The 26201-nt window shown below is 55.3% G+C and overlaps 2 protein-coding genes across 2 annotated transcripts in view; both read right to left on the bottom strand.

Annotated features, from left to right (window-relative positions):
• The window catches only part of LOC115917045 (synaptotagmin-3-like), a 40397-nt gene extending 39326 nt beyond the window's left edge, over positions 1-1071 (bottom strand). The window contains exon 1 of the mRNA XM_030970781.1: positions 961-1071. The gene's annotated coding sequence lies outside the window, so the exon portion shown is untranslated. The remainder of the gene's footprint in view (positions 1-960) is intronic.
• A 7439-nt stretch (positions 1072-8510) lies between these two features.
• Positions 8511-25537, bottom strand: LOC115917044 (SH3 and multiple ankyrin repeat domains protein 1-like; the record flags this gene model as incomplete). The annotated part of the gene is given in 6 exon segments (XM_030970780.1): positions 8511-9109; positions 12270-12400; positions 12461-14135; positions 14137-14620; positions 23160-23285; positions 25444-25537. Coding segments are annotated over 6 exon segments (3087 nt in total), but the record flags the coding sequence as incomplete, so codon positions are not given.
• Between the last annotated feature and the right edge of the window lie 664 nt (positions 25538-26201).

Here is a 26201-nt window from a genome sequence, read left to right as displayed (position 1 = left end):
CCAAAATCAGCCCCACACACCTGAACCCCAAATACCTGAACCCCCAAATCTGCTCCCCATCACCTGAACCCCCCAAAATCCTCACCCCAATACCTGCCCCACACACCTGAACCCCAAATACCTGAACCCCCAAATCAGCCCCGCACACCTGAACCCCAATACCTGTCCCCCCAAAACCGCCCCCAAAGCTGCATCCCTCACACACCTGAACCCCCAAAATCTGCACCCCAAAATGAGCCCCACACACCTGGACCCCCAAAACTGCCCCCTAAATCCTGCCCCACACACCTGAACCCCCAAATCCCCACCCCAAACCTGCTCCCATCACCTGAACCCCCAAATCAGCCCCACACACCTGAACCCCCAAATCAGCCCCACACACCTGAACCCCAAAACCTGAACCCCCAAATCTGATTCCCCATCACCTGAACCCCCAAAATCACCCCAATACCTGCCCCACACACCTGAACCCCAAATATTTGCACCCCAAAATCTGCCCCGCATCACCTGAACCCCAAATACCTGAACCCCCAAACCGTCTCCATCACCTGCCCCCCACACACCTGAACCCCCAAAATCACCCCAATACCTGCCCCGCACACCTGAACCCCAATACCTGAACCCCAAAATCTGCCCCACACACCTGAACCCCAAATACCTGAACCCCCAAATCGTCTCCATCACCTGCCCCCCCACACCTGAACCCCCAAAATCACCCCAATACCTGCCCCGCACACCTGAACCCCAACACCTGCACCCCAAAATCAGCCCCGCACACCTGAACCCCCACACCTGTCCCCCCAAAACCGCCCCCCCAATCCTGCCCCACACACCTGAACCCCCAAATCCCCCCCCACCCACCTGCCCCCACCCCACCCTGAACCCCCCCAAAATCCCCCCAAATTCTCCCCCCGCCCCCCTCCCCGGACCCCGCGGTCCCTCCGGCCGGGCCCCGCTCACCTGCCGGCCCGAGCGGAGCCGAGCGGAGCCGAGCGGAGCCGAACCGGAGCCGAACCGGCCCGAGAGACACCGAGCGGAGCCGAACCGGCCCGAGAGACACCGAGCGCAGCCGAACCGGCCCGAGCGGGCAGGCGAGCGGACGAACGGCCGAGAGAACCGAGGAGCCGAAGCCGAGCCGCGAGCCGAGAACGAGCCAGGGGGAGCGGGAAGTTGCCGAACCAGCGAGGGGGTGCCGAAGGGGCCGAGAGGAGCGATGGAGGAAGGGGCGGAGGGGCCGGCAGGTGCGAGAGGATTGGCTCACCCGGAGATGTCATGTAGCGGGGATTGGGGGGATTTTTGGGGATTTTGGGGATTTTTAGGGGATTTTAGGGGTGTTTTGGGGGGTTTGAGGGGGTTTGGGGGCTGTTTTGGGGGATTTTGGGGGATTATTGGGGGGGTTTATGGGAGAATTTATGAGGGGCTATGGGGGATTATTGGGGCGGATTTGGGGGATTGATGGGGGGCTATGGGGAGATTTTGGGGATTTTGGGGATTACTGGGGGGTTTATGGGAGGATTTATGGGGAGATTTATGGGGGATTTACGGGGTATTTTGGGGGATATTTGGGGATTTGGGGGTTTTGGGATTTTGGGGTTTGAGGGGGTTTTGGGTTTTGGGGCTGTTTTGGGGATTTTGGGGATTATTGGGGGTTTTGGGATGGGGGATTTGGGGGGTGGCTATGGGGGATTTATGGGGATTATTGGGGGGGGTATGGGGGATTTATGGGGGGGGGCTATGGGCGATTATTGGGGCGGATTTTGAGGTGATTATTGGGGGGCTATGGGGAGATTTTGGGGGGATTTTGGGGGGGGGATTGGGTTTTTGGGGGAATTTGTGGGGTATTGGGGGTCTATGGGGATTTATGGGTTTGGGGCGTTTGGGGGATATGGGGGTATGGGGTATGGGGAATTTATTGGGGAGTATGGGGATTTATGGATTATGGGGGTTTGGGGATTTGGGGTGTTTTGGTTTTGGGGGAGGGTGTTTTGGGGGGGTTTGGGGGCTGTTTTGGGATTTTGGAATTGGGGGTCTATGGGGATTTATGGATTATAGTTGGGGGATTATTGGGCGGATTGGGGTTTGGGGATTATTGGGGATGGGATTTTGGGGGATTTATGGGTATGGGATTTAGGGGGGGGATTATTGGGGATATTGGGGGTATGGGATTGGAATTGGGTGGGGGATTATTGGGTCTTAATTTGGGGGATATGGGAATTGGGGGTTTGGGGGCTATGGGGTGATTATTGGGGATTATTGGGGCTATGGGGAATTATTGGGTGTGGGTTATTGTATGTGGGGTATTGTAATGGGGTTGGGATATTGGGGTATGGATTTTGGTATGGGAATTATTGGAGGTATTGGGTTGGGGGATTATTGGGCTATGGAATTATTGTATGGGGGATTATTGATGGGGTTATTGGGGGTCTATGGGGTATGGGCTTGGGGATTTGTATGGGGGGGTATGGGGTTATTGTGGGGGTCTATGGGGGAATTATTGGGATTATTGGGGGCTGTAGGGGGTATTGGGGGATTATTGGGGGTCTATGGGGGAATTATTGGGGGCTATGGGGGAATTATTGGAATATTGGGGGTATGGCGGGAATTGGGGGTGGGGTGTGGGGTATTGGGGAATTATTGGGGGGCTATGGGGGAATTATTGGGGGATTATTGGGGGGTCTATGGGGGGAATTATTGGGGAATTATTGGGGGTCTGTGGGAGAATTATTGGGGAATTATTGGGGGTCTATGGGGGGAATTATTGGGGAATTATTGGGGTCCGTGGATGGGGGGATTATTGGGGGTCTATGGGGAATTATTGGGGGTCTATGGGGGAATTATTGGGGAATTATTGGGGGTCTATGGAGGCATTATGGGGGGGCTATGGGGGGATTATTGGGGGTTTATTGGGGCGTCTATGGGGGGAATTCCTGGGGGGCTATGGGGGGATTATTGGGGGTCTGTGGGCAGATTTTGGGGCGATTTTGGGAGGATCTATGGGGGGATTTTGGGGGATTTGTGGGGGGATTATTGGGGGGATTTTGGGGGGCTATGGTAGATTTATGGGGGGTTTGTGGGGGGCTATTGAAGGGATTATTGGGGGGCTGTGCGGGGGTTATTTGGGGGATTTATTGGGGGGCTGTGGGGAGGTTATTTGGGGGATTTTTGGGGGGATTTTGGGGGGAATTTTGGGGGGGTTTTGGGGGAATTACTGGGGGGCTAAGGAGGATTTATGGGGGGATTTTTAGGGGATTTTGGGGGATTTTGGGGGAGTTATGGGGGATTTTTGGGGGATTACTGGGGGGGCTATGGGGGATTTATGGGGGGATTTTTAGGGGATTTTGGGGGGATTATTGGGGGGGCTATGGGGGATTTATGGGGAGATTTTGGGGGGATTTTGGGGGGATTTTGGGGGGATTATTGGGGCGTCTATGGGAGAATTATCGGGGAGAATTATGGGGGTCTATGGGGGAACTTGGGGGGTCTTTTGGGGGATTTTGGAACGGATTTTGGGGGGTCAGGGGGGGTCTGGGGTATCTATAGGAGTCTATGGGGTCTGGGGGGTCTGTGGGGGTCCTTGGGGATTTGGGGGTCTTTGGGGGTCTTTGGGGGTTCTATGGGGTGATCCCTATAGGAGGTGTTGAGGGGGCGTGGCCCGAACCGAGGGGGCGTGGCCTTCAGGAGAAGGCATTTCCGAAAAAGGAGAGGGCGTGGTCCAAAAGGAGGACAGGGCAAAAGGGGGCGTGGTCCCAAAGGAGGGGGCGTGGCCTTTACAGACAGCGTGGTAAATGAGGGGGGCGTGGTCCCAAAAGGAAGGGGCGTGGCTTTTAAAGAGGGTGTGGTCACATAAAGGTGAGTTCGACCAAAAGGGGGCGTGGCAAAATGAGGGGGCGTGGCCAGGCCCCGCCCTCGCACACGCGTGTGAACACACGTGGGGGCCGTGTGCAAAAAAAGCCCCGCCCCTTGCACGCCCACCAGGCCACGCCCATCCCCTCCCAACCCCCTTTTGCACGCTCGGCCCCGCCCCTTTTGCACACCCAGCCCCTTCCCCAGCCCTTGCGCGCCCCGCCCCCTCCTCCCGCCCCTCCCCCACCCCTCGCACGCGCATTTTGCACACTCGGGGTGGGGGGAGGGGGAATTCCCTTCGCACCCCCCCCCCACAAAAAGAAACTTCCAGAAGGCGTCCGTCCGTTCATTAATGAATTCGTTATTAATTAATTACTGAATTAATTAATTATCCCGTAATTACACCCGAGCCGCTGCGCGGGGGGAGGGGTGTGGGGGGAGGGGCAGCTCGGCAGCGCTTTGGGGGTGGGGGGAGGGGCGTTAAAAGGTGGGGGAGGGGCATTGAGGGGGTGGGGGGAGGGGCATTGAGGGGGTGGGGGGAGGGGCATTGAGGGGGTGGGGGGAGGGGCTTAACTTTCACTATAAGTGGGGGGGGGGGAAAAAGGGGGGGCGGGGCTTGTCGGGGGGTGGTGGGAGGGGCTTTGGCGGGCGGGGGGAGGGGCCGGAACGTCGCCCCCTCCCCCCCCCCCTGTTTTGGGTCACAGTGAATTTTTTGGGGGGGGGGGGGGGGTGTTGGGGTGCGCCCCTCCCCACCCTGGGGTTGTTCGGGGTTTTTGGGGGAGGGGGGGGGGGGGGGGAGGGTCTGGGGGTGGGGGAGGGGCGCTGGAAGACATTCGAGTGGGGGTCGTTGCCTCTTTTTTTTTTTTTGGGGGGGTGTGGGGGAGGGGCTTTGGGAGGGGGAGGGGCGACGACCCTGAGAGAGCCCTTAGAGAGAGGGGGAGGGGCGGGGGGGGCGGGGCCCGTGAGCATGCGGGGCACGGGCGGGGGGAGGGGCGGGGGGGCGGGGCCGGGGGGGCAGCGTGTACAAAGGTGGGGGAGGGGGGAGTGGCTCAGTGCGCGTGTGCAATGGGGGAGGGGGGGAGGTGTGAGTGTGCAAGGGGCGGGGGTGAGTGTGCAAGGGGGGGGGGTGTGTGTGTGGCACACGGGTGTGCAAGGGGGTGTGAGCGCGTGTGCAAGGAAGAGTCGGTGAGTGTGCAAGAGGTGTGAGTGTGCAAGGGGCGGGGGTGAGTGTGTAAGGAGTGGGGTGAGTGTGTAAGGAGTGGGGTGAGTGTGTGGCACACGAGTGTGCAAGGGGTGTGAGTGCATGTGCAAGGAAGAGTGGGTGAGTGTGCACGGGACGGAGGGAGTGTGCAAGGAATGGGGTGATTGTGTAAGGAATCGGGTGAGTGTGTTGCACACGAGTGTGTAAGTGGAGGGACGGGAGAGCGGCACACGAGTGTGCAAGGGGGATCGCTGAGTGTGCAAAGGATGGGGCCGAGTGAGAGGGTGTGAGTGTGCAAGGGATGGGCTGAGCATGTGGGTGGCAAGCGTGCGAGGGCGGTGCGTGAGTGTGCAAGGGGTGCGCGTGGGTGTGCAAGGAGGCGCGAGTGTGCGAGGGGTGTCAGAGTGGCTGTGAGTGTGCAAGGGCACGCGACACGCCTGCGAGTGTGCAAGGGACGGGCGAGCGTGAGAGCCTTGCACATGCGTGTGCCCTGGTCCGGCATCACCCCCACGCACGCGTGCCCGGCCCAGAGCGCGGCCCCACCCCCCCCTTTGCACGCCCGGTCACACTCCCGCGTCCCCTTGCACGCCCAGGGGCTCCTGCACGCCCGGCGGCGCCTCTTGCACGCCCGGGTCCAGCGCGACATTCACGTCTCGTTGCACAATCGTCGCCTCTTGCACAATCATCGCCTCTTGCACAACCACGCCCCGTTGCACGCCCGGGAGCTCCCCTTGCACGCCCGTCTCCCATTGCACGCCCGCGTCCATGTCCGCCTCCCGTGGCACGCCCACGTGTCCTTGCACGCTCACGCCCATCTCCACGTCCCACTGCGCGACCGGCGCTCCTTGCACGCCCGGCTCCTGTTGCACGCTCATCTCCACCTCCCGTTGCACGCCCGGCTCCCATTGCACGCCCGGCTCGTGTTGCACGCCCGGCTCCCATTGCACGCCCAGCTCCGGCTGCCGTTGCACGCCCAGCTCCTGTTGCACGCTCAGCTTCCTCTGGATCTCCACCTCCCGTTGCACGCCCAGCTCCTGTTGCACGCTCAGCCTCCGCTGCGCCTCCAGCTCCCGTTGCACGCCCAGCTCCCGTTGCACGCTCATCTTCCGCCGCTGCACGCTCAGATCCCGCCGGGCTCCCACGTCCATCTCCTGTTGCACACTCAGCTCCCGTTGCACGCTCATGTCCCACCGGCGCCCGCTGTCCACGTCCCGTTGCACACTCAGCGCCCGCCGCACGCACCCTCGCGCGCCCAAATCCCCTCGCACACCCAGGTTCCCTTGCATGCCCAGGTTCCCTTGCACAATCGGGTCCCAGGGCGCACTCGGGTCCTGTTGCACACCCAGATCCCGTTGTGCAACCGGGTGCTGTTGCACACTCAGACCCCTTTACACACTCGGATCCCGTTGCACACGGGCATCTCGTTGCACACTGGGATCCCTTTGCACACCCAGATCCCCTTGAACACCAAGATCCCGTTGCACACTCGGATCCCTTTACACACCTGGATCCCTTTGCACACTCGGATCCTGTTGCACACCCAGATCCTCTTGAACACCAAGATCCCATTGCACACTCAGATCCCACTAGACACCAACATCTCGCTGCAAGCCCAGATCCCCTTGCACACTCGGATCCCGTTGCACACTCAGATCCTGTTGCACACTCGGATCCCTTTGCACACCCGGATCCCATCACATTCCCAGGTTCAGATCCTGTTGCACACTTGGATCCCAATGTAAACTTGGACCCTGTTGCACACTGAGATCCCCTTGCACACTCGGATCCCATCACAGTCTTAACTCCAGATCCCGTGGCACGCTCGGATCCCGTTGCACACTCGGATCCTTTCACAGTCTTAAGTCCAGATCCCATTACACACTGAGATCCCATTACACACCTGGGTGCCGTTGCACACCTGGATCCCGTGGCACACCTGGATCCTTTCACAGTCTTAAGTCCAGATCCCGTTGCACACTTGGATCCCGTTGCACACTTGGATCCCATCACATTCCCATGTCTGGATCCCGTTGCACACCTGGATCCCATTACACACCTGGGTGCCATTACACACCTGGATCCCGTTGCACACTCAGATCCTTTCACAGTCTTAAGTCCAGATCCCTTTACACACCTGGATCCTGTTGCACACCTGGAGCCCATTGCACGCTTGGACCCCATTGTGTACCTGGATTCTGTTGCACACCTGGATCCCATTTTACACTTGGATCCCATTGTATACCTGGATCCCGTTGCACACCTGGATCCTTTCACAGTCTTAAGTCCAGATCCCATTACACACTTGGATCCCGTTGCACACTCGGATCCCGTTGCACACTCAGATCCCATTGCACATTTGGATCCCGTGGCACACTCAGAACCCATTTTACACCTGGATCCCATTGCACACCTGGATCCCGTTGCACACCTGGATCCCATTGCACACCTGGATCCCGTTGCACACCTGGACCCCATTGCACACCTGGATCCCGTTGCACACCTGGACCCCATTGCACACTCGCCTCCCCCCCGTCCCCCTCTTTCCCTCACACCTGGGGGTCCCTCCCTGGTACCTGGGAGTCTCCATCTCACACCTGGGGGTCCCTCCCTCACACCTGGGGGTCCCTCCTTGACACCTGGGGGTCCTTCCTTGGTACCTGGGAGTCTCCACCTCACACCTGGGTGCCCCTCCTCGGTACCTGAAGGTCCCTCCCTGGTACCCGAGGGTCCCTCCCGCACACCTGAGGCTTTCACCTCGGTACCTTGGGGGTGTCTCCCTCACACCTGGGGGTCCATCCCTCACACCTGGGAGTCTCTCCTTGGTACCTGGGGGTCTCTCCCTCACACCTGGGGATGCATCCCTCACACCTGGGAGTCTCTCCTCGCTACCTGAGGGTCCCTCCCTGGTACCTGGGAGTCTCTCCTGAGTACCTGGAGGTCCCTCCCTCACACCTGGGGATGTCTCCCTCACACCTGAGGGTCCCTCCCTGGTACCTGGAGGTCTCCCCCTCACACCTGGGAGTGTCTCCTGGGTACCTGGAGGTCCCTCCCTCACACCTGAGGGTCCCTCCCTGGTACCTGGGGTGTCTCCCTCACACCTGAGGGTCCCTCCCTCACACCTGGGGGTGTCTCCCTCACACCTGAGGGTCCCTCCCTCACACCTGGGGATGTCTCCTTCACACCTGAGGGTCCCTCCTCGGTACCTGGGAGTGTCTCCTTCACACCTGATGGTCCCTCCCTCACACCTGGGGTGTCTCCCTGCACACCTGAGGGTCCCTCCTCGGTACCTGAAGGTCTCCCCCTCACACCTGGGGGTGTCTCCCTCACACCTGAGGGTCCCTCCCTCACACCTGGGAGTGTCTCCCTCACACCTGAGGGTCCCTCCTCGGCACCTGCCTGCCTCCCCCTCCCACCCCCTCCCCTCCCGCAGGTACCGGCGCCGCCCCTCCCCACGTCCCCGCCCCTCCAGGTGCTCAGGTGCGCGTCCATCACCTCTCGAGGAAGAGGCGCAGGGCGCGGTCGATGTTCATGCGGTGCCCGACGCGGGTGACGCCCAGGTCGATGTAATCCTCCTTGGTGAGCGCGGGCAGGTGCGTGCCGTCGATCTCGTTGTGCAGGAAGCGCGCGCGGTGCTCGCCCAGGTTCAGCGACTCCAGCCAGTCCGCCACGTCGAACTTGCTCCAAAAAGCCAAAGGTTTCGCCCCAAAAGGTTTGGGAGGGGCGGGGCCGGCGGTGATGGAGGCGGCGGCGCGGGGCGGGGAGAGCGAGCGCAGCTCCAGGTAAGAGGCGGAGCTTCCTCCTCCTCCTCCTCCTCCGTACAGGTGAGCCGCAGGTAAGGTGGGCAGGGAGGCGGGGCGGGGGGCGGGGCTCCCGCGGCGCTCCGAGGGGGGAGGGGCGGGGCTGGGCGCGCGCCGGAGGGGCGGGCGCACGTCCAGGTCTCCGCCCACGGCCACGCCCACCGAGGGTTTGGGAGGCGGGGGCGGCCAATGGGGGAAGAGGGCGGAGGTTGGGGGGAGGGGCTTGGTGGGCGTGGTGGAGGAGGGGGGAGGGGCGGAGTCCGTGAGCCTGTGGGGGGGGAGGGGAAAGGGGAGGGGTTAGGGCGGGGGGGGGGGCGGGGACACGCCCACGCCCTGCCCGTCAGCCCAAACAACCCCCAAAGTGGGTGAGGTGAGACACAGGTGAGGTACAGGTGAGACATACAGGTGAGAGATACAGGTGAGACACAGGTGAGATACAGGTGTGATACAGGTGAGACATACAGGTGAGAGATACAGGTGAGAGATACAGGTGAGACACAGGTGTGATACAGGTGAGATACAGGTGAGAACAGGTGAGAGATACAGGTGACACAGGTGTGATACAGGTGTGATACAGGTGAGAGATACAGGTGAGAGATACAGGTGAGAGATACAGGTGAGAGGTATGGTACAGGTGAGATACAGGTGAGAGATACAGGTGAGATACAGGTGAGAGATACAGGTGAGACACAGGTGAGACACAGGTGAGAGACACAGGTGAGATACAGGTGTGATACAGGTGTGATACAGGTGAGAGATACAGGTGAGAACAGGTGAGAGATACAGGTGAGAGTATGGTACAGGTGAGATACAGGTGAGATACAGGTGAGAACAGGTGAGAGGTGAGAACAGGTGAGAACAGGTGAGATACAGGTGAGAGGTGTGGTGGACAGGTGAGAACAGGTGAGATACAGGTGAGAGGTGTGGAACAGGTAATAACAGGTGAGACACAGGTGAGATACAGGTGAGATACAGGTGAGAGATACAGGTGAGATACAGGTGAGAACAGGTGAGGTGAGAACAGGTGAGAAGAGGTGAGATACAGGTGAGAGGTGTGGTACAGGTAAGAACAGGAGATACAGGTGAGAACCGGGTGAGGTGGTACACGTGAGAGGTGTGGAGCAGGTGAGGTGTGGTACAGGTGAGATACAGGTGAGTTACAGGTGAGATACAGGTGAGAGGTGTGGCACAGGTGAGGTGCGGTACAGGTGTGATAGACACAGGTGTGCCAGGTGTGATGTGCCAGGTGTGCCGCCCACCCCAAGCCCGTGCAACAGCCGCCACAGGTGTGCCACAGGTGCGATGGTGCCCCCCCCAATCCATGCAACAGCCGCCACAGGTGTGCCACAGGTGTGTCACAGGTGTGTCACAGGTGTGCCACAGGTGCCATCCCCCCAAGCCCATGCAGCAGGTGCAACAGGTGCCAGGTACAATGGGTGACCCCCCCAATCCATGCAGCAGCTGCCAGGTGTGCCACAGGTGTACCACAGGTGTGCCACAGGTGCCAGGTACGATGGGTGCCCCCCCAATCCATGCAGCAGCTGCCAGGTGTGCCACAGGTGTGCCACAGGTGTGCCACAGGTGTGTCACAGGTGCCACACTCCCCCAAGGCCATGCAGCAGGTGCCAGGTGTGTCACAGGTGTGCCACAGGTGTGCAGGTGTGCCAGGTGCCACACCCCCCAAGCCATGCAGCAGGTGCCAGGGTGTGCCACACAGGTGTCACAGGTGCCCCCAGGCCATGCAGCAGGTGCCAGGTGTGTCACGGTGTACCACCCCATCCATGCACAGAATGCCACATGTCCCACAGGTGTGTCACAGGTGTACCACAGGTGTGATGACCCCCCCCCAAGCCATGCAGCAGGTGCCAGGTGTGCCACAGGTGTACCACAGGTGTGCCACAGGTGTGCAATAGGTGTGCCACAGGTGCCACACTCCCCCAAGGCCATGCAGCAGGTGCCAGGTGTGTCACAGGTGTGCCACAGGTGCGATGACCCCTCCAATCCATGCAGCAGGTGCCACGTGTGCCACAGGTGTGCCACAGGTGTGGTGCCACACTCCCCCAAGGCCATGCAGCAGGTGCCAGGTGTGCCACAGGTGTGCCATGGGTGCGATGACCCCTCCAAGGCCATGCAGCAGGTGCCAGGTGTGCCACAGGTGTGCCACAGGTGTGCCATGGGTGTGACTGCCCCACCCATGCAAGGGGTGCGCCAGGTGTGGTGGGCAATGGGAAGGCCACAGGTGTGCCCAGGTGTGGTGGGCAATGTGAATGTCACAGGTGTGGTGGGCAATGTGGATGTCACAGGTGTGGTGGGCAATGTGGATGCCACAGGTGTGCCCAGGTGTGGTGGGCAATGTGGATGTCACAGGTGTGCCACAGGTGTGATGGATGCCACACCCCCCTCCAGGTAACCCAGGGATGGATGCCCCACCCCTCCCCCAGGTGCTACGGAAGCTCCGCCCCCCCAGGTGTGACAGATGTCCCAGGTGTGATGGAAGCCACGCCCCCAGGTATTATGAATGCCACACCCCCAGGTGTCCCAGGAGTGATGGAAGCCCCGCCCCCCAGGTGTGATGGATGTTCCAGGTGTTCCACAAGCCCCGCCCCCCAGTTGTGACGGATGTTCCAGGTGTCCCGCAAGCCCCGCCCCCAGGTGTAATAGACACCCCAGGTATTCTGCAAGCCCCGCCCCCAGGTGTGATGGAAGCCCCAGGTGTGATGGACACCCCAGGTGCAATGGCAGCCCCGCCCCCCAGGTGTGACGGGCACCCCCCGCAGGCGTCCCGCAAGCCCCGCCCCCAGGTGTGACGGACACCCCCCAGGTGTGATGGAAGCCCCGCCCCCCCAGGTGTGATGGACGTTCCCGGTGTCCCGCAAGCCCCGGCCCCCCAGTTGTGACGGACACCCCCCAGGCGTCCCGCAAGCCCCGCCCCCAGGTGTGATGGAAGCCCCGCCCCCAGGTGTGATGGAAGCCCCGCCCCCAGGTGTCCCGCAAGCCCCGCCCCCCCAGTTGTGACGGACGGCCCCCCAGGCGTCCCGCAAGCTCCGCCCCCAGGTGTGATGGAAGCCCCGCCCCCCCAGGTGTGATGGACGTTCCCGGTGTCCCGCAAGCCCCGCCCCCCCAGGTGTGATGGAAGCCCCGCCCCCCCAGGTGTGATGGACGTTCCCGGTGTCCCGCAAGCCCCGCCCCCCCAGGTGCGATGGAAGCCCCAGGTGTGATAGACACCTCAGGTGTGATGGAAGCCCCGCCCCCCAGGTCACCCCCCCCCCCTGTGACGGACACCCCCAGGCGTCCCGCAAGCCCCGCCCCCAGGTGTGATGGAAGCCCCGCCCCCCAGCTGTCCCGCAAGCCCCGCCCCCCCAGGTGTGACGGACACCCCCCTCCCAGGGCGTCCCGCAAGCCCCGCCCCCTGGGCCCCGCCCCCTCACCTGAGCCTGCCCGCGAATCCTCCCTCGAGCCCCGCGCGGCTCCAGCCGGGCGCGCCCATCCCCCCGCGCGGGCCCTGCTGGGGGGGGAGGGGCAGCGCCAGCGCCGGCGGGAGGGGGAGGGGCAGCGCCACCTCCTCCCCTCCCCCGGCCCCGCCCCACTCCTGCGCTCCCCTCCCCCCCCTCAGCACCACCCTGCCCCTCCCCCCCGCCCGCCGCCCCTCCCCCAGCGCCACGCCCCCGTCCAGCCCCTCCCCCATCTCGGGCGGGTGGTCGCTGCTGCTGCGGCTGTCGGGCTCCTCGATGCCCGAGTCCGTCACCGCCTCCGCCACGCCCCCTTCGGCGGGAGCCCCGCCCAGAATCATCGCCCCGCCCCCGGCCCCTCCCCCGGGCCCCCTGCGGGGGTCGTGCGTGGCCCCGCCCCCTGCCCCGCCCTGCGTCAGCGTGGCCACCTCGCTGTCGTACGAGGTCAGGCTGGAGGTGGCCGAGTCCCCTCCCCCACCTCCCCCACCCCCCACCACGGTGGGGGGGGGAGGGGCGGGCGGGGGAGGGGCTCCGTCCTGATGCGCGGTGGGCGGGGCTCCGCCGGCGCGCGGGAGGGGCGGGGCCTCGAAGCTGTTGGCGAATTCCAGGGGCGGGGGGAGGGGCTCGGCCAGCAGCAGCTCCTCGTCCGCGTCCACCGAGGGGGCGGGGGGGGGAAGGGAGAGCAGGGGGGACCCGCCCCCTCCAGCGGAGACCCCGCCCCCTCCAGCGGAGACCCCGCCCCCGCCGTCGGAGAAGCGCACGCGACCCTCGGCGGCACCGCCCCCTCCCCCTCCCCCACCCCAGAGGGGCTCGAGGCGGCGGGAGGGGCTGCCGGGGGGGGGGGCGGGGAGTTTTTGGGGAGGGGGCGCCTTGGGTAAGGTGGGGGGGCCCCCGGAGAGGTGCAGGGAGGAGGAGGAGGGGGAGACCCCGCCCAAAAGGGGGAGGGAGCGAGCCCCGCCCCCCGCCATGGAGATGGAGGCGCCCAAAGCGGGGTGGTGGTGGTGGTGGTGGAGGGGGGAAGGGGCGGCGGCGGCGGGGGGAGGGGCGTGCATGGGGTGGGGGAGGCCCCCGTGGAGCCCCGCCCCCAGGGGGAAAGGGGAGGGGGCGGCGGGGGGGAGGACGCGGCAGGAGCCGGGCGGGGGAGGGGCGCGGGCGGGGCTTAAACCGGGATGGACCGGGGACAAACTGGGATGGACCGGGGACAAACTGGGATGGACCGGGCTCATACTGGGATGCACCGGGCTCATACTGGGATGCACCGGGCTCATACTGGGATGGACCGGAGATAAACTGGGATGGACCGGAGATAAACTGGGATGGACCGGGGATAAACCGGGGTGAACCGGCGCCGCCCCCGGGTGCAGAGGGGGAGGGGCCGCGCCTCCCATGGCCCCTCCCCCCGCTACGCTGCTGAATGCGCTGCCCCTCCCCCCACCCCCTCCTCGGGCCCCTCCCCCTCGGTAGCCGCGGGTGGGGGCGGGGAAAGGCTCCGCCCCCGCCCCTCCCCCCGCGGCCGCGAACATCCCCTCGTCGATGCTTTTGGAGTGACGTAAGCGCGGCTGGGCGGGGGGAGGGCCCAAGCCCGCCCCTCCCCCTCCCGGAGCAGCCGCCCCTCCCCCGCCGCCCTCGTCATCCTCCTCGGTGCTGAGGAAGAGCGCGGAGCGGCGCCCCGCCCCCCACTCCCTGCGCCCCGCCCCCACCAGCGCCGCCCCGAACTGGGAGGTGAAATCCAAACCCTGCGAGGGGGGAGGGGCCATGGGAGGGGGCGGGGCCGCCCCTCCCCCCACCCCCGAGGGTCCGTCGGGTGTGGCCGAGGCTCCGCCCCTCCCCCCCCCTCCCCCCCCCCTCGGCCTCCACGCTGCTGCCGCGGCTGGAGCGGCCCGAGCTGGAGGTCGAGGGCGCTTTGACCACGATCGTGGGGATGGCGATCGAGCTCTTGTCCCCTCCCCCGGCCACGCCCACCAACCCGCCCGGCGCCGCCCCTCCCCCTCCGCCCTGCCCCTCCCCCTCCACCTTGGTTTGCTTCACCAGCGGCCCCTTGCGCCGCAGCGGTTTGGGGGGGCCGCCCCCCAGCCCCGCCCCGCCCCCGCCGCCCCGAGCCCCGCCCCCACCGCCCAGGTTGTACAGGCGCCAGGGCGCCCCGCCCCCAAGCGAGGCCCCTCCCCCCGGCGGGGCGTGGCGGGGGCTGGGGGGGGGAGGGGCGGTGTAGGGGGGCTCGGGCGGGGACGTGGTGGGGGGAGGGGGGATCTCGTCCGAGCCCGGCACCGAGAGGCTGCGGCTGAAGCGGCCCGGGGGGGGCGCCAGGTACGGCTTCTCCTCCTCGGGGGCGCCTGCGGGGCGGAATGCATCGTTATTAGTTCATTAATAATTCATTAATAATTAATTCATTAATAATTCATTAATAATTCATTAATAATTCATTAATAATTCATTAATAATTAATTACCCATTCCTTATTAATAACGCTCAACTATCCCTTGTTAATAATTAATCAATGATTAATTAATGATTAATTAATAATTAATTAATAATTAATTCATAATTAATTACCCATGCCTTATTAATAACGCTCAAGTATCCCTTGTTAACGACTGAGAATTGATTAGAATGGTTAACAGTTATTAGAGTTATTAATTACAATGATTCATTAGAAATATTAATTATTAATTAGAAATATTAATTAATTGTTAATGGTACTCAGGTGTCAGTTATCAGTTAATTGTTGAGAATTAATTAGAATTATTCATTATTATGACTCAATTGTTATTAGTCTATTATTCCTTATTGCTTAATTATTGAGAATTTATTAAAATATTAATAATGATTAGAATTATTATTATATTAATTAGAATTATTAATTATTAATAGTAGTCGAGAATTCCTTATTACTGAATTATTGATAATTAAAATTAATAATTATTACAATTATTAGTAGTAGTTAGAATTATTATTAATAGTATTCGAGTATTATTGAGAATTAGAATTATTAAGAATTATTAAAATTATTAAGTATAATTAACTAAAATTATTAATTATTATTACTCGAGTATTCCTTATTACTTTATTGTTGAGAATTAGAATTATTAATAATTATTAAAATTATTTATTATAATCGTTAGAATTATTATTAATAGTACTCAAATATTGCTTAACACTTAATTATTAAAAAGTAATTAACATTATTAAGAATTATTATAAGTATTAATTATAATTAATTAGGATTACTAATTATTATCACTCAAGCATTCCTTAATATTAATGATTAAGAATTAATTAAAATATTAATAATTATTAAAAATAGTAATTATAATTAATTACAATTATTAAAATTATAATTACAATTATTAATTAGAAATATTAATTGATTATTAATGGTACTCAATGATTCCTCATGACTTAATTATTGAGAATTAAAATTACTAATAGTTATTAAAAGTATTAGTAATAATTAGAATTATTAATTCATAGTAGTCTAGTATTTATTATTACTTAACTATTGAGAAGTAATTAGAATTATTAACAATTATTAAAATGATTAATTAGAATTAATCAGAATTATTCGTTATTATCACTCAATTATTCCTTATTCCTTAATCATTAACAATTAATTAAAATATTAACAATTAATTAAAATCAAACTCCCACCCGAAACCGGCAAAAGAAACCCAAAAAAAAAATCCCAAAATCACCGAAACCAACGTCCGAACGGCCCCAACGCCCAAACGCCCAACGCGAATTCCCCTAACGGGAAATTCCCCCAAACGGCCCCGAAATTCCCCAAACGGCCCCGAAATTCCCCAAACGGCCCCGAATGGCCCCGAAATTCCCCAAACGGCCCCGAAGGCCCTGAACGGCCCCGAACGGCCCCGAACGGCCCCGAAATTCCCCAAACGGCCCCGAATGGCCCCGAAATTCCCCAAACGGCCCCGAAATTCCCCAAATGGCCCTGAACGGCCCCGAACGGCCCCGAACGGCCCCGAATTCCCAAACGGCCCCAAAGGCCCCGAATTCCCGAAATCCCAAACGCCCCAAACGGCCCCGAATGGCTTCGAAATTCCCCAAACGCCCCGGAATTCCCCTCCAAACGCCCGAAATTCCCCAACGGCCCCGAACGGCCCTGAATTCCCCAAGCGCCCCTGAAGGCCCTGAATGGCCCCAACGGCCGCAATGGCCCCGGAACATTCCCAAACGCGCGAATGGCCGAAATTCCCCAACGGCCCGAAATTCCCCAAACGGCCCGAAATTCCCCCAAACGGCCCCGAATTCCGCCCCAAAAGGCCCGAACGGCCCGAAATTCCCCAAAACGGCCCCGAAATTTCAAGTGAACGCCCCTTAACGCCCCTGGAACGGCCAACGGCCCTAAACGGCCCCGAGAATTCCCCCAACGTCTGAATGCGGAAGTTCCCCAACGGCCCCGAAATTCCCCAAACGGCCCCGAATGGCCCCGAAATTCCCCAAACGGCCCCGAAATTCCCAAATGGCCCGACGGCACTTGAACGCGCGAAACGCGCCCGGAAATTGGAACCCCGAACGGCTTGAACGCCGGGAACGCCCGAAACGGCCCCAAACGCCCCGAATTCCAACGGCCGAAGGCCCCCAAATTCCCCAAAGGGCCGGAACAACGGCCGGAATGCGGAATTCCAACACGGCCCGAAGGCCCTGAAGTGTAACGGCCCCGAACGGCCCGAGAATGGGCCTCAACGGCAAATGCCGGCTCGGAATTCAGGCTCCGAAATTCCCAAATTTCAAATGGCCCTGGATGTTCCCCGAACTCCCCTGGAATTCACTGAATTCCCCCGATCCCGAATTCCCAAACTCCGAATTGGCCGGAAATTAAGGCCGGTTTCCGCCGAAATTCACCCCAATGCCCCGGTATTCCCAAATGTCCCCGAAGTCTGAACTTGAACGCCCGAACCCCCGCCCCAAAGTGTTCGGAATTCCCCAAATCACCCCGAATGCCCGAAATTCCCCAAACTGGCCGAAATTCCCCAAACGCCCCGGAAACCCCGGAAATTCACCAACGCGGTCCCGAAATTCCCCAGAATTCCCCGGAACGCCCCGAATTCTGCAAACGCCCGAATTCCAAAGTAGAAAGGCCCCCGAATGGCCCGAAGAACATCAAACGGAATCGAGCGAGCTCACGGCTTTCTCCCAAATTTCCCGAATTTCACCCAAGTCCGAATTCTAAACGCCCGTGAATTCACCTGCCCGAAGGCCCTGAATTCCCCAGGCCTGGAATTTTCCCAATGGTGTGAACCCCTCCCCCTTGCCATCGTGGCCCGCTTATAAAATTTACACCCACTTTATTACATTTACAAATTTCACCCGAATTTTACCGAAATTCACCCGGATTTTACTGGAAATTCACCGAAATTCACCCGGATTTTACCCAAATTTCACCCAAATTTTGCCTGAATTTTTCTAGAATTTTCCCCGAATTTCACCTGAATTTCGCCTGAATTTCATCCAAATTTCACCTGAATTTCAACAAATTTTACCCGAATTTTACCAGAATTTTACCCGAATTTTTTTCCAAATTTCACCAGAATTTCACCCAAATTTTACCCGAATTTCGCCTGAATATCACCTGAATTTTACCTGAATTTTACCGGAATTTTCTCCGATTTTGGCCTGAATTTCACCCAAATTTCACCCAAACTTCACCTGAATTTGGCCCGAATTTCACCTGAATTTCACCTGAATTTTACTGGAATTTCACCCAAATTTCACCTGAATTTAGCCTGAATTTCACCCGAATTTCACCTGAATTTCACCTGAATTTCACCCAAATTTCGCCTGAATTTCACCCAAATTTCGCCCAAATTTCGCCTGAATTTCACCCAAATTTTACCGGAATTTTACCAGAATTTTCCCCGAATTTTTTCCCAAATTTCGCTTGAATTTCATCCAAAGTTTGGTGGAATTTCACTCAAATTTCACCACATTTTACCCAAATTTCACATTTTACCCAAATTTCACCCGAATTTCGCCTGAATTTTACCAGAAATTCACCCGGATTTTACCAGAATTTCACCCGAATTTCACTGGAAATTCACCCGGATTTTATCGGAATTTCACCCGGATTTCACTGGAAATTCCCCCAAATTTCACCCAAATTTCCGGAAATTCACCCGGATTTTACCAGAAATTCACCCGGATTTCGCCCAAATTTCGCCTGAATTTTACTTGAATTTTGCCCGAATTTTGCCGGAATTTCACCTGAATTTTACTGGAATTTTCCCCGAATTTCGCCTGAATTTCACCCAAATTTCACCCAAATTTCGCCTGAATTTCACCTGAATTTCATCCAAATTTTACTGGAATTTCACCCAAATTTCACCTGAATTTCACCTGAATTTCACCTGAATTTCGCCCAAATTTCGCCTGAATTTCGCCTGAATTTCGCCCGAATTTTGCCCAAATTTCGCCTGAATTTCGCCTGAATTTTACCGGAAATTCACCCGGATTTCGCCCAAATTTCGCCTGAATTTTACTTGAATTTTGCCCGAATTTTGCCGGAATTTCTCCTGAGTTTTACTGGAATTTTCCCCGAATTTCACCTGGATTTCACCCAAATTTTACCCAAACTTCACCAGAATTTCACCAGAATTTCGCCTGAATTTTACCCAAATTTTACTGGAATTTTACCCAAACTTTTTCCCAAATTTAGCTTGAATTTCCCCACATTTTACCTGAATTTCACCTGAATTTCGCCTGAATTTCACCCAAATTTTACCGGAATTTCACCTGCATTTTCCCCGAATTTTTTCCCAAATTTCACCCAATTTCGCATTACCAATTTGGTTTCCAAATTCACCAATTTTACCCAAATTTCACGCATTATTCACATTTACAACCACAATTTTATTGAATACCCAAATTTCACCCAAATTACCAGAAATTACCCGAATTTTACTGAATTCACCATTTTATCGAATTTCACTAATTTTACCGAATAAATTTTACAATACCCGATTTCACAATTTTACCAATGAATTTTATTAAATCACCTGAATTTTACCAGAAATTCACCCCAGTTTCACTGAAAATTCACCCGGATTTTATCAGAAATTCACCCGGATTTTACCGGAAATTCACCCGAATTTCACCTGAATTTCGCCTGAATTTCACCCAAATTTTACCAGAAATTCACCCCAGTTTTACCGGAAATTCACCCGGATTTTATCGGAATTTCACCCAAATTTTACCGGAAATTCACCCGGATTTCAGCGGAAATTCACCCGGATTTCGCCCAAATTTCGCCTGAATTTTACTGGAATTTTCCCCGAATTTCGCCTGAATTTCACCCAAATTTTACCCAAATTTCGCTTGAATTTCATCCAAAGTTTGGTGGAATTTCACTCAAATTTCACCACATTTTACCCAAATTGCACTCGAATTTCACCCAAATTTCACCCGAATTTCGCCTGAATTTCACCAGAATTTTACCGGAAATTCACCCCAATTTTACTGGAAATTCACCCCAATTTTACTGGAAATTCACCCGGATTTTACCAGAAGTTCACCTGAATTTTACTGGAATTTTCCCCGAATTTCGCCTGAATTTCACCCAAATTTTACACAAACTTCACCGGAATTTCACCTGAATTTCGCCTGAATTTCATCCAAATTTTACCTGAATTTCTCCCGAATTTCACCTGAATTTTACCCAAATTTTACCGGAATTTCTCCCAAATTTCACCTGAATTTCACCCAAATTTCACCTGAATTTTGCCTGAATTTCACCCAAATTTCGCCTGAATTTTACCGGAATTTTACCCAAATTTCGCTTGAATTTCATCCAAAGTTTGGTGGAATTTCACTCAAATTTCACCACATTTTACCCAAATTACACTCGAATTTCACCCAAATTTCACCCGAATTTCGCCTGAATTTCACCTGAATTTTACCGGAAATTCACCCGGAATTTACCAGAAATTCACCTGAAGTTCGCCTGAATTTCACCAGAATTTTGCCCAAATTTCACCTGAATTTCACTGGAATTTCACCCAAATTTCCCCCAAATTTCACCCGAATTTCACCCGAATTTTGCCTGAATTTCGCCTGAATTTCACTCGAATTTCACCCGAATTTCACCTGAATTTTACTGGAATTTCACCCAAATTTCACCTGAATTTCCCCACTTTTCACCGAATTTTACTCAAATTTCACCTGAATTTTCCTCAAATTTTCCCAGCATTTTACCTGAAATTTTCCCTAATTTCACCCAAATTTCTCCTGAATTTCACCTGAATTTTCACCAAATTTCCCCAGAGTTTTACCTGAAATTTTCCCAAATTTCACCTGAATTTCACTCAATTTTCCTGGAATTTTAGCCAAATTTTCCCCAAATTTCACCTGAATTTCACCAAATTTTCCCAAAATTCCCCTGAACTTTCCCCACTTTTCACCGAATTTCACTGAAATTTCACTCAAATTTCACCTGAATTTCCCCAAATTTCACCCGATTTTTACCGAAATTCCCCCAAATTTCCCCCAAATTTCACTCAAATTTCCCCCATTTTCCACCCAATTTTTACCCAAATTCCCCCCAAATTTCACTCAAATTTCCCCATTTTCCACCCAATTTTTACCTGAATTCCCCCAAATTTTGCCCATTTTTCACACAACTTTTATCCAAATTCCCCCGAATTTCCCCCAAAAGTCATTAAAATTTCGCCCATTTTTTACCCAAATTCCCCCAAATTTCCCCCATTTTTCACCCAACTTTTACCTAAATTTCCCTCATTTTTCACACAACTTTCACTCAAATTTCACCCATTTTTCACCCAATTTTTACCCAAATTCTCCCTGAATTTTCTGCAAATTTCACTCAAATTTTGCCCATTTTTCACCCAAATTTCACTCAAATTTCCCCCATTTTTCACCCAATTTTTACCCAAATTCTCCCAAATTTCCCCCATTTTTCACCCGATTTTTACCCAAATTTCACCTGAATTTTCCCCAATTTTCACTCAAATTTCGCTCATTTTTCACCCAATTTTTACCCAAATTTCCCCAAATTTCCCCCATTTTCACCCATATTTCCCCAAATTCCCCAGTTTTCCCCAATTTTTTACCCAAATTCCCCAAATTTTCCCCAAATTTCCCCAATTTTTTCCCTAAATTTCACCTGAATTTTCCCCAATTTTCACCCAAATTTCGCCCATTTTTCACCCAATTTTTACCCAAATTCCCCCAAATTTCCCCAATTTTTACCTAAATTCCACCCAAATTTCCCCAAATTCTGCCCATTTTTCACCCAATTTTTACTCAAATTCCCCCAAATTTTCCCCAAATTTCCCCCATTTTTCACCCATTTTTCTATTCCCCAATTTTCCCCAAATTTTCCCCAAATTTCCCCATTTTTCACCCAATTTTTACCCAAATTCCCCCAAAATTTCCCCCAAATTTCCCCCATTTTTCACCAATTTTTACCCAAATTTCCCAAATTTTCCCCAAATTTCACCCATTTTTCACCCATTTTTACCCAAATTCCCCCAAATTTCCCCCATTTTTCACCCAATTTTTACTCAAATTCCCCCAAATTTTCCCCAAATTTCCCCCATTTTCCACCCAATTTTTACCCAAATTCCCCCAAATTTCCCCATTTTTCACCCAATTTTTACCCAAATTCCCCCAAATTTTCCCCATTTTCACCCAAATTTCGACCATTTTTCACCCAATTTTTACCCAAATTCTCCCCGAATTGTCCCCAAACTTCACTTAAATTTTGCCCATTTTTCATCCAAATCCCCCCCAAATTTCACCCATTTTCACCCAATTTTTACCCAAATTTCACTCAAATTTCACTCATATTTCACCCATTTTTCACCCAAATGTCACTCAGATTTCACCCATTTTTTACCCAAATTCCCCAAAATTTCCCCCATTTTTCACCTGATTTTTACCCAAATTCCCCCAAATTTCACCCATTTTTCACCCAACTTTTACCCAAATTCCCCTGAATTTCCCCCAAATTTCCCCATCTTTCACCCAATTTTTCACCCAATTTTTACCCAAATTCCCCCCAATTTTCCCCAAATTTTGCCCAAATTTCCCCAAATTTCCCCCATTTTTCACCCAATTTTTACCCAAATTCCCCCGAATTTCTCCCAAATTTCCCCCAAATTTCCCCCATTTTTCACCTGATTTTTACCCAAATTCCCCAAAATTTCCCCCAAATTTCCCCATCTTTCACCCAATTTTTCACCCACTTTTTACTCAAATTCCCCCCAAATTTCACCCATTTTTCACCCGATTTTTACCCAAATTTCACCTGAGTTTTCCCCCAAATTTCACTCAAATTTCACCCAATTTTTACCCAAATTTCCCTCAAATTTCCCCCATTTTCCACCCATTTTTTACCCAAATTCCCCAAAATTTCCCTCAAATTTCCCCCATTTTCCACCCATTTTTTACCCAAATTCCCCCAAATTTTCCCCAAATTTCCCCCATTTTTCACTCAATTTTTACCCAAATTTCACTCAAATTTCACCCATTTTTGACCCAACTTTTACCTAAATTCCCAAATTTCCCCAAATTTCCCCCATTTTTCACCCAATTTTTACCCAAATTCCCCCAATTTTTACCCAAATTCCACCCAAATTTCCCCAAATTCCGCCCATTTTTCACCCAATTTTTACTCAAATTTCACTCAAATTTCGCTCACTTTTCACCCAATTTTTACCCAAATTCCCCCAGATTTTCCCCAAATTTCCCCCAATTTTCACCTAAATTCCCCCCAAATTTCCCCAAATTTCGCCCATTTTTCACCCAATTTTTACCCAAATTCCCCCGAATTTCCCCCCAAATTCCCCCCCAGTTTTTGCCCAAATCTCCCGGATTTTGCCCCATTTTTGCCCCCACCCACCTCGCTGCTGAAGAAGCCTTTGGGGCGCCCCCCCTTGCCCAGGGGGGGTCCCAGGGGCGCCCCCGGCCCCTCCCCCGCGCTGATGCTCTGCTGGGCCGCGGCCAAAATCTCGTCCAGTTTGTCTGGGGGGGGGGGGAGGGGGAATTTGGGGAGGGGTCTCGGTCCCAAATCCCCCCAAATTCACCCCAAAAAATACCCCCAAAATCCCCTCAAAAATTCCTGAAAAAATCCCCCAAAATTCCCTTTAAATCCCCCCAAAATCCCCCCCAAAAATCCCCCATAAGTTCCCCAAAAATCCTGCAAAAATTCCCCCCAAAATTCCTCTTAAATCCCCCAAAATCTCGTCCAGTTTGTCTGGGTGGAAGGGGGAATTTGGGGAGGGGTCTCGGTCCAAAATCCCCCCAAATTCACCCCAAAAAATCCCCCCAAAATCCCCTCAAAAATTCCTGAAAAAATCCCCCAAAATTCCCTTTAAATCCCCCAAAATCTCGTCCCGTTTGTCTGGGTGGAAGGGGGAATTTGGGGAGGGGTCTCGGTCCCAAATCCCCAAAAATCCCCTAAAAATCCCCCAAAATCCCCCCAAATCACCCCAAAATTGCCCCCAAAAATCTCCCAAAAATCCCCCAAAAATTCCCCAAAATTCCCCTTAAACCCCCCAAATCTCGCCCAGTTTGTCCTGGGGGAATTTGGGGAGGGGTCTCGGTCCCAAATCCCCCCGAAATCCCCCCAAAAATCCGTGGGACTCCCCAAAATCCCCCCCAGGACCCCCCAAATCCCCCCTAAAACCCCCCAGGACCCCTCGGGATCTCCCAAATCCGCCCAAAACCCCCCAAGACCCCCCCAGGACCCCCCAAATCTCCCCAAATCCCCTCTAGACCCCCCCCAAATTCCCCCTAAATTCCCCCAGGACCCCCCAAACCCCCCCAGGACCCCCCAAATCTCCCCAAAACCCCCCCATGGACCCCCAAATCCCCCTGGGACCCCCAAACCCCCAGGACCCCCAAAATCCCCAAAATCCCCTAGACCCCCCAAATTCCCCCAAGACCCCTAAACCTCCCCCCAAAACCCCCAGGACAACCCCTGGGACCCCCCAAAACCGCCCAAACCCCCAACCCCCAAATCTCCCCAAATCCCCAAACCCCCCAGGACCCCCCAAATCCCCCTGGGATCCCCCAAATCCCCCAGGGACCCCCAAATCCCCCTGAAATCCCTCTAGACCCCCCAAATTCCCCTCAGAACCCCCCAAAACCCCCCAAATCCCTCTGGGACCCCCAAGGCCCCCAAAACCTCCCCAGAACCCCCAAATTCCCCTGGGACCCCCCAAACCCCCCAGGACCCCCCTGGGACCCCCCAAATCCCTCTGGGACCCCCAAAAATCCCCCAAACAAATGGGACCCCCAAATCCGTCCTTTGGGACCCTCCCAAATCCCCCTAAAGACCCTCCAAAGCCCCCCCAAACCCCCCCCTCAATCCCCCCCCAAATTCTGGGACCCCCCCCCAAGACCCCCTCAAATCCCTCTGGGACCCCCAAAACCCCCAGGACCCCCCAAATGCCCCTGAAATCCCCTGGGACCCCTCAAAACCCCCCAAATCCCCCGGACCCCAAATTCCCCCAAATCCCCTAAATCGGCAACCTCCCCCAAAACCCCTAGGACCCCCAGGACCCCCCAGACCCCCAAATCTGCGCCCTCCCCACATTTTGGGACCCCCAAAATCCCCCAAATCCCTTTGGGACCCAGGACCCCCAAAACCTCCCCAAATCCCCCAAATCCCCCGAAATTCCTCTAGGAGTCCCCCAAATCCCTCAGGACCCCCAAAGGACCCCCCAAATCCCCCTGGGACCCCCCAAATCCCCCCAAATCTGACCCTAAATCCCCCAAAATCCCCCCAAATCCCTCTGGGACCCCCCAAGGACCCCCCAGGACCCCCCAAATCCCCCTGATCACCCCCAGAACCCCCCACATTTCTCTGGGACCCCCCCAAGACCCCCCCAAATCCCTCTGGGACCCCCAAAAATCCCCCCAAATCTCTGGGACCCCAAAATCCCCCGGACCCCCCCTAAGACCCCCCAAATTCCCCAAGAACCCCCCAGACCCCCAAACCCCCGGGACCCCCAAAAATCCCCCAAATCCCGTCCTAAATCTCCCCAAATCCCTTTGGGACTCCCCAAATCCCCCCAAATGCGCCCTAAATCCCCCCAAATCCCCCTCAAATCCCTCCAGGACCCCCCCAGGACCCCCCAAATCCCCCCGGGACCCCCCCAGCCCCCCAGGCACGCACTGAGCGCCATCTGATAGACCGTCCTCTTCTTCTCCGTGCTCGAGGAGGGCTCGAAATCTGGGGGGAGCGGATTGGGGGGTCCGGGGGGGTCCGGGGGGGTCTGGGGGGGTCTGGGGGGGTCCCGGGGGGATTTGGGGGGGATTCGGGGGGATTTCGGGTCAGATTTGGAGGGAATTTGGGGGGGTTTGGGGGATTTGGGGGTCCGGGGTTTGGGGTCCCAGAGGGGTCTGGGGGAATTTTGGGGGATTTGGCACCGGATTTGGGGGGATCTGGGGGGGTTTTGGGGGTCCCAGAGGGATTTGGGGAGGTTTTGGGGGGTCCCAGAGGGATTTGGGGGGATTTTGGGGGATTTAGGGTCAGATTTGGGTTAGGGGGTTTGGGGGGATTTGGGGGGTCCCAGGGGGATTTGGGGGCATTTGGGGGGGTCCTGGGAAGGTTTTGGGGCACTCCTAGAGGAATTTGGGGGGATTTAGGGTCAGATTTGGGGGGATTTTGAGGGGTCCTGGGGGGTCCCAAAGGGATTTGGGGGAGATTTTGGGGGATTTAGGGTCAGATTTGGGGGATTTGGGGTTTTCGCGGGATTTTGGGGGTCCCAGGGGGGTTTGGGGGGGATTTTGGGGGATTTAGGGTCAGATTTGGGTTGGTGGGGGGGTTTGGGGGGATTTTGGGGGGAATTTTTTGGGGATTTTTGGGGGGATTGGGGGGGATTTTTGGGGGGATTTTTGGGGGATTTTTTGGGAGATTTTGGGGGATTTTTG

The sequence above is a fragment of the Camarhynchus parvulus genome, unplaced genomic scaffold (assembly GCF_901933205.1).
Source record: "Camarhynchus parvulus unplaced genomic scaffold, STF_HiC, whole genome shotgun sequence".
Lineage (NCBI taxonomy): Eukaryota > Metazoa > Chordata > Aves > Passeriformes > Thraupidae > Camarhynchus > Camarhynchus parvulus.
The sequence above is the reverse complement of the archived record's forward strand: the minus strand, read 5'-3'. Positions and strand labels throughout refer to the sequence as shown.